At 35.7% G+C, this 11345-nt stretch overlaps 1 protein-coding gene across 2 annotated transcripts in view; it reads right to left on the bottom strand.

Annotated features, from left to right (window-relative positions):
- Positions 1-1684: 1684 nt before the first annotated feature.
- Positions 1685-11345, bottom strand: part of LOC127675699 (uncharacterized) — a 50586-nt gene continuing 40925 nt past the window's right edge. For both annotated transcript variants that reach the window (XM_052171763.1, XM_052171764.1), the window contains exons 5-7: positions 3340-3422; positions 2551-2680; positions 1685-1807 (exon numbers count right to left, since the gene is read on the bottom strand). In XM_052171763.1, coding sequence (XP_052027723.1) covers positions 1685-1807; positions 2551-2680; positions 3340-3422 — 336 coding nt within the window. The remainder of the gene's footprint in view (positions 1808-2550; positions 2681-3339; positions 3423-11345) is intronic.

The following is an 11345-nucleotide window of genomic DNA, read 5'->3' as shown; positions in this document are numbered from 1 at the left end:
CAAGCAAACAGGACAACAGACAAAAACAAAGACGTACAACACACAGAGGAGCCTGAAATCACAGATTGGTGAAGAGCCAGTTGTCAACCATAGGTTAAGAAATGGAGCAAATGACCAATTGACAGGGAGTAAACATAGGGGAAAAAAAGAATAAGAGGGAATGAGGAGGACAGATAGAAGGGAGTAGAAAGGAGAGACATTCAAGTAGAAGGGAGAAATATGCAATTTGTAAGGTTTTGAGAATTCATGGAGGAGAGCTTCCTTTTCCCTTTTGGAAGTCAGCTGAGGAAAAAGGTCAGTTGGGTGCTTTCTCTCCCTCTCTGATAGCAGGACCAGCACATTGTGGATAGTGCTAACACTGGGCTGGGGTTCCTAGGTTCTATAAGAAAAAGGCTAATAAAGCCATGGATAAAAGCCCCATCTGAACCCTTCCTTAGTTTTTCTATCACCTCCTGCCTCCAGGTTCCTGCTTCCCTTAACTTTCTATTCTGACATCTCTCTTTGATAGATTATTACCTAGAAGCGTAATCAAGTTGTTCCCTCAAGTTGCTTTTGGTCATAATATTTTATCATAGTAATAAGAATCCTCACTAAGACACCAGACAATCCACCACATTTTATGCAGACAGGACAGACAGCTCCTCAACCCAAACCACATATTACTCCTCCCTTTCACTGGGATTAAAAAACAGGATTCATCATTTTGTTACCCTCAAGAAATATACCTCATTATTAAGAATAGAGGCACCTTAAGGTAAAGAATGATGAAAGGTATTTTATGCAAATGGAACTAGGAAAAAAGAAAGTATAGCTATTTAAAAACACATAATCTGGACCAAAATGAATCAGAAGAGATATGAAAGACACTTCATACTCATCAAAGGAAAAAAAAATCTACTGGTAGAAAAGATTTGTAAGAAACTCTGTACTCCTACAGTGAGGGGAGTAAGGAAATAGAGTAAATGGAGAAAGCATTATAATATATTTATTATAACATATGTAAATGAAAACATTATATTTTTGGTTTATTATTGTTTTTATTTATTAGCATTCCAGTCATTGCCTCTCCTTGGTCCCCCTCCCATAATTCCTCATCCCATTCCTCCTAGAGGGTGCTTCTCCTCATTGGGCCTCCTCCTTCACTGTGGCCTCAGAGGTCAGACGAGGCAGACTTTTGCTATCTTTGTGTTCCAGGTTGGTGCCTCAGTCTCTGGGAGCTCCCTAGGTTCTGGCTTAGTTGAGAATTCTGGTCTTCCTATGGGGTCTCTCTCCCCTTCAGTTTCTTCAGTCCTTCCCCTAATTCAACTTTAGGGTGTCCTGACCTCAGTTCAATGGTTGGATATAAGTGTCTGCTTCTGTATCAGTCAGTTGCTGGTAGGGCCTCTCAGAGGACAGCCTTTCTAGGCTTCTGTCTGTAAGCATGACATAGCATCAGTGATAGATAATGAATATCTGCATCTGATTAATTAATGGAATTTGATAGAAGAAATAAAAGTTATACATTATGCTCATCAGGAGGGGCCAGCAAAGAAAAAAATCCAAGACATAAAGAAAACGATTATCATAATTATAAGTCAAACATAGTATGTAGAGTGTGGAAATAATATTTGTAGTGTTTTATTTGCATATAACAAGATTGCTGTATGTAGGGTTATACACATTTACTTTTTTTTCCATGGGGAAATTAGTAGTTGGATATCATGTTTGCACGACCAATTTTGTAAGGAATTTCTGATCCTTCATAAACTGAATATTTCTTTTCTTTTGGAGGATATGCTGCTCTAGGAACCCCGGATATGGAAAAGTCCTGCAAGGAAGTTGAAAAGAATCAAAGTAATTAAATGACATTTGATAAAATGTTTATGCTTGATTAGATATGGTATAGAATTAGAAAATTAAACATATAGTATATATAATTTAATTAAAATGTTTAATTACCATAATAAGTCCATAATTATTTAAATCAATGAAGTATTTCTTTTAGCAAGTACATTTTTGCTGCTTTTAAATAACCACTAAATACTTGTACTAAAATTCCTCTAAACTGGCTTTGATACTGTACAACTCAATTCACTAAAAGAAGCAACATTGCAGGCAGGATAATATGTATTTAAGAAAACTGAGTAGTTTTGCAATACTATCAAAGTTCATTTTGTTATGGTACGAGATGAATGTTAATACATCCCTGAGTAAGTCTCCTTGCATTTAATAAGTTTCATTGGTTTCAAATCTCCTTTTTAATAATTGCAAGTTTAAATATTTATATATAAATTATAGTACACAGGTGAATACAAAACATGTTATATGTAGTTATATAAACATCAATACTTATTGTATATTATGTATTCTATATCTTTGATTCTCATTTCCTAATCCAAATATACAAACTGAAATAGTAGATACAATAATCTCTATAAAGTTTTAAGCTTTTATTTGTACTGATTTTATTATGTCATTTTAGCATAATGAATTCTAGTGTTCACTATGTTATCTGTACTGGAATTATAATTATGATAACCATAAATAGAAATTGAAATGTTTTCTACATACAAAGTTTGGCTTCGTGTACATGGTTGACAAATGATTGTTTCCAGAGTTTGCTGCAGGATTACTTCGTTCTGGAGAGACATTCCAGTTAGGATATGGAGAGTTGTAAAGACTGTCTTCTTGTGCAATAAAGCTATTTTAAGAATAAAAAAATAATACTTTAAAATATAAAATATGCAATATTGTTAAAGTATATGTAAAATATATAATGTTAAATTATTATAGATTATTATTACTGTATTCTATATGAAACAAATGAAGTTACATGGAAGCCATTAGAATGAAACAAAAAGCATAATGAAATAATGACAGATAATAATAATAGACAGATAAAAATAATTCATAAGACAGAAAGTACTAAAACCATTTTTATTTTAATTATATTACAAAACCACCTAAAAGCTTGATAGTGAATAGTCACTATATTCTTTCTCAGAATGCCTAAGAAGATATGATACTTAGATAAATGGAGATGCCCAGCATTTAATGTTATTCAGTTTAATTCTGATCACTTCTGAGTTTTTCCTCAGGAAATATGCTAAAGAGTTATATTTTATCCTGTCAGAATTACCATTATATAGATATTTACAGTTGGAAATGGTGTTATTGCTAATTATGCCAGTTTCTCTCTGCAAATTTGCCTCCTATCCAAACAAACAAACAAAACAAAACAAAAATATAAACAAAGAAGTTTAGACTGTCCAAAGCTATTCTTTTCAAATAAGATATTCTTGCCTTTCTTTTTCAGTATGTGTACCTTGCACTTCTCTTTTATGGGATAAGATGGCTTACTTGGAATTTGTTCTGGATAATTGTGATGATGGAGAAAAAGAAGTTGCAGAAAAGGCTTCCGGGTTGAATAAGCTCCATGGATTCTGCATAGGGAAGTTTTTTAAGAGGAAGAGAAAGTGGTTAGTTATGACTTTAAGGAAATGTGAAATATAGTGTATAATAACTCACATTGTATCTCCATGCTAATATCTAAGTATTATGATAGTACTAAAATACTTCCTACAAAATGACATATGAACTAAAGTAAGCAAAAATATTAGGAACCGTGCAAGCATCTATTAATTGAGCTATCTGCCAACTACCATCTATCTGTCATCTATCCAGTGATACAGAATGGCATTCTCAACCTGTGTAAATAGGAGTAACATTAGGACACAATCTAAGCATTAACACTTTTAACCAAAGATTAAATTTAAGACCATCTTTCAACTGTCATAAAGTAGAAAAAAGTCATAGATACAATAGTTTTAAGACAAAATAACTCTGGAAGAGAAAATTTAAGTTGGATACAGAACCACAGCAACAGACAACTACAGTATACTATAGTGCAATTTTAATACAAAACAAAAATCAGTGCAAATCAACTGATTAAGACTTTGAACTAAAAAAACAAAACACCTCAAATTTATTTAGAAGGGCTAACTTATTTTTTGTTTTTATTTTGTTGTTGTTGTTTTTCGAAACAGGGTTTCTCTGTGGAGCCCTGGCTGTCCTGGAACTCATTCTGTAGACCAGGCTGACCTCAAACTCACAAATCCACCTGCCTCTGCCTCCCAAGTGTTGGGATTACAGGCGTGCGCCACCACCGCCCAGCTAAAAGGGCTAACTTATAACAGTATGGTTTTGTAGCAAGAAATTCACATTTTAGTATAGATGTGAAGCATGTATAATTTTCTAAGTCTACACAGAACCTATTATTTTAGGCACTTTAACTATGAGTAGAGATACAATACTGTATTGTGGTCATTTAGACAGATAGCAATTTTAAAATTAAGGATTACTTTAACTAACCACTTTGATACAACTAATTTGACAATGAGAAGCTTCAGATAGTCCGTAAAACTACACATGTACTTACTTTGACATAGAAATGGTTAGATGCTGTGAAATATACATCATGATCCTTGTGGATTTTACTTTCTCCATGAAAAACATTTCTTTTATATAATATTTTATAAAAATTTGAGATATCATATTCAACAATAGGGATTCATTGTTTCACATTCGTGTTGATTCAGAGAGAGTAGAGAGCACATTTGTCCAATACACCATGAAGCAATTTGTAGCCTATGTCATTGATTTTAAATAACAAAGAGAAAGCCACACGGAGGAAGCCTTTGGGTATACAAGGGACAGGAGCTACCAGATTAAACATTTAAACAAATAATCAAAGAGCACAAACATCATCTGTGTTTCTTTCAGAAATACAGAAAAATTTTAAAGTGAAATTGATGATAATATTATGAAAAATAACCAAATTGTCATATGCAATAGGATGTGAAGGTACATCTAATAAAACTAGACCAGCCTAAGAGCCTACCTTTTGAAAATAACAAAGAAGCGTTCTGTACTTTCTCTTTCTGAATGTCAATGATGTTTCCCCCAATTTTTATATAATACAAGTCATCTCTATGAAAATAATACCTGGAACCAGAAGAACACTGCACCATGGAGAACAAAATCTGAATTTCTCAGAGGTAGTAAATCTTTTAAAATTCATGATTAAAAAAATAAAGACAACAACAACAACAACAAACTTCGGAGGCATTAAAGTGCTATTCAGCCTTTACTATAATTGTTTTATGTTCTTATAATCTCAAGCATCCAAATCCTTCTCCATGATTTTTATTCTCAGCTAATAACCTCAATTTTTAAAGATTATAATGAGTGAGGTAACCCAGACTCAGAAAGACAAATACCACATGTTCAATCACTTGCTTTTCCTAGTTTTATTTCTCAAATGTCATGTATACAACATGGAACAATCATGGAAACCACTAATGTATAAGGGAACCATGAAGGGAATAACAAAAGGGAGCTGACAGAAAGTAGAAAAGGAAAAATGGAAAATAGGCTCCAAATAGGAGGGGGAAGGAAGGTCAGTGCAGAAGGAGAGGGAGGGAGGAAAGAAAGAAAGAACACTGTGGTTTTTTTTAAAGCTTCAAGGAATCTTATTGTTTAAATAGTTAACAAAAATTGTACATATAAGTGTGTGTGTGTGTGCATGTGTGTGTGCGTGTGCATGTGCGTGTGTGTGTGTGTGTGTGTGTGTGTGTGTGTGTATACCTCAGTACTAGGCATGAGAAATTTTAAAAACAGTTGTTGAGGGTAGTCCAAGTGACTCATCAAACAATATTGACAATGGCTGTTGCCCTGGGTTGTGTCTGAGAAGTTAAATGTAAGCTCCTGTTGCTGAAGATACTTCACACTTAGGACACAAGGCCCAGATTATTTGGTCTGGAGCTAACCTAAAGGCCTGCTTCCTGTGGTCTAGCTTTCATGGTACCAGAAAATACTATTCAAGCTGCTAAGGAAAGGAAACAATTAATAGTCCTTTTATCTATCTAGGATTCCTGTGAACCAACAATGACCAGAATGGCAGGATACCCACAAAGGTACAGTAAGCAATGGTTGTTTATTTAAATTTAAGGCCCATCCAACAGAAAGGAAACCCTGTCTGGTCTTAGAAACCTAACCTAGGGCTAATAAAGTCCTGTATTTAAAAGAGATTTGCTACTTTGCTAGACCCACATTAATTTCTGCCTACATTCTAAATCTTGTCCTTTTATCCACAGATGACCCCTGATTTTAAAAAAAAAAAAAAGCTTATCTTCCCAGTAATGGAGACCATCAGAGAAGATCTCAACTTGAGACAATATAGAACTTTATTGTATGGGTTGCAGGAGCCCAGACCCAGTGGATACATCTACACAACAGCTCCTGTATCTATATATAGTTCAGGGACCTTCTCAGAAAAGGATTAGAAAGATTTTAAGATCTAGACTACCAGGAAATCTTCTGTGAAACACTCTGTCATAGAAATGGCTGTATAAACAGGATTTGAAGAATGGCAACATTAGTGGGACATGCTAATGTGGGAGGAGAAAAAGCTCATGGAGTCACACAACTGGACAAGGAACCATAGGCAACTGAGAGGATAGTTAGTCTACCCCAGGGATGAGCCCCCTAATTGTTCAATAAAAGTGATGATCCCTGAAATCTGATATATACAGAAACAATAGCAACAAAAACCAAACTCACCATCTTGTCTTTATATACCTATGCCTCTCTCTCTCTCTCTCTCTCTCTCTCTCTCTCTCTCTCTCTCTCTCTCTCTCTCTCTCTGTGTGTGTGTGTGTGTATGTGTGTAACAATAATAATTTGGGAAGTGAGGGGGCCATACGCAGAGTTGGAGGGATTAGGGAGGGATGGGAGTAAGAAATGGAAAGGAGATAAAGGGGAAATTTCTAGTTGTGTCATGTGATGTCTTGCTGAGGCAATATCCATTGGAGGACACATGATGTTTGATGTTTGGAGAGAGAATAAATAGGACCCAAAGGAAAGTGATAGGGCACTTGCATTACTTGCAGTGCGTCCCAACTTTGCTGATCTTTCACTTCCTTGACAGAGGCATGGCAGAAAACTCCTGGCATTCTGGCTGGTCCTGGTTGCTTCTCCTGCCTTGAACTGATGTGGCAGAGGCTTCTGCTGGATTATGGCACTGTTGCTGATTCCAGTTTGGTATCCTGGACACTACTGAACTCGATTGCTGGTATCCTGATGAATGGTGATTGGAATCATCCCCAATCCTTTTACTACATTCCTTTTACCATCTTTTCTCCCCTACCTTTGGTCAGTGGGCTAGAAAGCAGTTTGAAGCATTTAAGAACCCTTTATATATATATATATATATATATATATATATATATATATATATATATAAAAGAATGAAAAACCTAAGCCTACAGGGGGAAGTGATGTAATTATATTCTAATTAAAATGTCCATATAAAGAAAAAGAAAAAGTCCTCCTTGTTAAATTGTAAAAGAGAGAACTGTTTCTGTCCTGACTACTTAATTTCTCAAAATATAAGTGTCCATAACACTTTAACATGAATAAAATGTATAAGCTGATATCAATGACCCATCCCTTCCAAGTCATCTCAAGATTAGATCTCTTTATGCCTCCCTAAGGTTTAGGGCCCAGTTATGCACATTCTTACAGTAACAACTTACTGTCATTGCTTCATACTCACAAATGCAAAGATACATAAGAGACAGAAACTCTCTTAACTCCTGCATTACTGCTTCATGTCTCTGGTTCTTATTTCTGTAAAATAACTTTAAAGGCTGTCTATCATCGTTGTCACAATTATTGCATCTTTCTTTCACTTTTGCATCCGTGTTCAGTTTGCTTCTGCCTCTGCCACTTGGCTAAAACTGTGCTTGTTAATGTTATCAACCACTTTCATATTGCCAAATGCAAACCAATAATGAACCTCCTGACCTTGTTCCACATGCTTTTTTCAGTACAGTTTAATACAGTGTGTAATTTTCTATTTTTTGAAATATATTTTCAGCCCTTTGCTATCAAGATGTCATACTATCATGACTTTTCTCCTATTACTGAGATTTATCACATTTCTTGTCAATACATCTTCTTTACTAACAGACCTCTAAATGTTGTAGAATCTAAGGAATTCTTGCTAATTAATAATTCTTGTTAATTGTTTGTTAATACGCTCTTGCTTCTAACTGTACTACAAGTTTAAGTTCAGTAGTGTAACATTAAATTGCACATATATCACCATAACTAACAAATGTTTGCTGCCTATATGTGTCCCTTGAGACTCAAATTCACATACCCAACCACCTATTCACCACTTCTGTTTGTAAGTCTAATAGGCATCTCTAACAAAGTGCCAACACCAAACATTTTGATCCTTCTGCACAAACACTCCTACACCTGTTCTCTTCCAGTTATCTTCATTTCATTAGTTCCTCTAAACATTTCCCAGTGTCATATTTTCTTTATTTCCTTTAGATCCTATTTTTGATCTATTGGCAAGTTTGTTGATCTGTTTATCCACTTCCTTTGATTCCAGCTTACATCAACCTAGTCTAAGACGTCATTGTCTTGAGCTTCTGTCAGATTCCACTCTTTATTTTGATTCAAATTTGTCTTCCTAAAAGCCAGTATCTGTGCAATATTCCACTTTATACCCATGGGGAACATCTTCTGGTGTGTCTTGCCAACTGAACTGGCAATGCAGCTGAATTGCTGCCTAAATCCTATAAATCCAACCTGCTTCCTCTACTTAAGCAACCTTTCAGCCAGGGTAAGTTTCCTTCTTTGGACATGACACCCCCTTCTTTATAGCTACTTTTATCTCCATTCAGAAAGTTCTTTCTCTGATATCTTTGTAAGTATAAAGGTTTTTTTCTTAGTATCTAATTCAAATACCTCTTCACTGAGTTATCCCTAAATTTTGGAAACAATATTGCCAATTTCCAAGTCATCATTTAGCATCTTGTTTTTTGTTTGTTTTGTATTTTTATTAATCATTTCATTCATTTCCATTTCAAATGATATCCCTCTTCATAGTTCCCCTTCCACAAACTCCCATAACCTCTCCTCTTTGTCTCTATGAGGGTGCCCCCACCCACTCACCCATTCTACTGCTTCAGCATTCCCCTAAATTGGGGCATCAAGCCTCTACACGACCAAGGGCCTCCCCTCCCACTGATGCCACGTAAACACTTGCACAAGGGAATGGATCTTGTGCTCCAGCCTCCTTCCACCCTGCCCACACCCAGAGGCAGCATCCTGTTTTAATTATATATTTTATCACAATCTGAAATTGCCTTATTTACTTGTTTCATATATTCTCACTTCCTTCTAGATTGACCATGAGGCTAAAACTTAAACTTGGATATTTTAAAACTAAGTATAAAGAAAAGGTCTAGTCATATGTATCAAAACCATGTTGGATGAATTAGAGAGGATCTAATTTAATTTACTATATATTTTATGCTAAGGACCAAAGATAATAACATTGATTCTTCCCTCACAGATTCTGAAATCCTTATGTTGTAACCAAGTACTTTAATAGCCTTTTAAAATATCTCCCTGAGAGTATAACACACACAAAAAGGGATGTCTGAGAATAAAGAAAGTGTACTGGCATTTCAGTTAAAACTAGTCTACTATTTTTACTTCTACAGTGTTCTGATTGTACTCTGATTCCTCTGTGCCTTCATGAAAGGAATTTAAAACTATTTTCTTAATTCTTTGAGAATTTCATACATGCATACAATATATTTTGATAATATTCACACCTACTAATCACCATAACTCCTCCTAGATCTATCCTAACATCTATTAAGTTTATACCTATTTTGTTATAGTCAGTAACCTAGCAAGGTACAATTTGTACTGCTCATAGAGCCACATTCTAGAGCAGGGTTGACACACCAGGTACCACAGATTTAAATAAAACTGAGTTTTCCTTCCTGAAAAACCATCAGCTGGTAGTGGCAGTTCATTAGTCCCTCCTTCACGCTAGAAAGGTCACTGTCTTGATCTTGTGCTGGTCTTGTGCAAGCAATCACTGCTACCATGAATCCATGAATGTAATGGTGTGTCATGTCCAAAAGACCCTGTTTCTCTCTAGCTCCCTGTATCTTAGAATATTTTTGCTCTCTTCTCTATGGTGATATTTGAGCTTTGGGGAAAGGGAGTATGATAGACATGTCTTATTTATAGCTGAATACTCCATAGATACTTGTTTTGTGTACTTGAAAAAGTTGCAATTTTCAGCATTAACTTTCGTCACTGCCAGACACTAAACAAAGAAACTTCTCTAATGAGGTCTGAGAGCTTCACTAATCTATGAGTACAGAGATATAAATTTAGAGGGCAGTTAAATGCTGTGTACATTTATGAAAATAAATATTAGGCTTACCTTTAGGATATAGCTCCCTAGCCATGAGTGTTTGACCAGATTTATGGTACTGGTCATATATTTCCTCCTTAAATTCAATCAAAAAATGGCTGGCTAATCCCATAACATTCACACTACTTTTGCAGCCCTGGGTACACCAGTTGTTATTGTAACTCTCAGACTTAACATCTGGTATGACTGTTAATTTCTTTGCTCCACCAGCCTGCAAAGCACCCTATGATATCTAGCTGGCAGGAAAGAAGCTTCTTACCAAATTGAATTCGGTAACCAATGTATGCGATGTCTTTAGCAATAGAGTCAGACCACCAGGTTCTTGTGGGCAACCAAGAGCAACACATATATCTTGAGAATTTTGAAGGAGGGGATGGGCTTGGAATATTTCTGACCAACAATTCAATGAGAGATAGGCCATATCTGACACTAAACTTCCTTGATATGTGTGTGTATACACATACATACTCTCTGTCTGTGTTCTCATATGTGTGTGTGTGTATGTGTGTGTGTGTGTATGTATGTGTGTGTGTGTGTGTGTGTGTGTGTGTGTGTGTGTGTGTGTGTGTGTGTGTAAGTTGCCTGCATAAGCCAGAAGAACATATCCATCTCCTAGTGCTAGGAGATTTGTAGTAAATCCACCCAACCAATGTGGGCACTAGGATCTGATCCCAGGTCCTCTACAACAGCATTAAGTGCTCATAGTTGCTGAATCATCTCTTCAAGCCCTTCAGAAGGCTTTTTATTTGACAATTTATAGGTTCTTTGAGGAGCATTCTCCTCAATGTCCAATCAGGTGGTTCTGTAAATATACATATAATTAATATAGTAGGGCTGCATGTGACTTTTCAAACATCCTTATAAATTATTCTACCTCCTGCTCTTCCTCCTTCTTACTCTCCCATACCTCACCCCATTTCCTTGCCCATTATTCCCTTTCTCCTTCTTGTCACATATGTCCTTCTATTCCCTGCTCTCTTAAGATCTTTCTTCTCCTTTACCTTTCCTGACGTCCAGGGGTACTCCAAGTTAAATACACAAATATAAATAA

The sequence above is a fragment of the Apodemus sylvaticus genome, chromosome X (assembly GCF_947179515.1).
Source record: "Apodemus sylvaticus chromosome X, mApoSyl1.1, whole genome shotgun sequence".
Classification (NCBI taxonomy): domain Eukaryota; kingdom Metazoa; phylum Chordata; class Mammalia; order Rodentia; family Muridae; genus Apodemus; species Apodemus sylvaticus.
The sequence above is the reverse complement of the archived record's forward strand: the minus strand, read 5'-3'. Positions and strand labels throughout refer to the sequence as shown.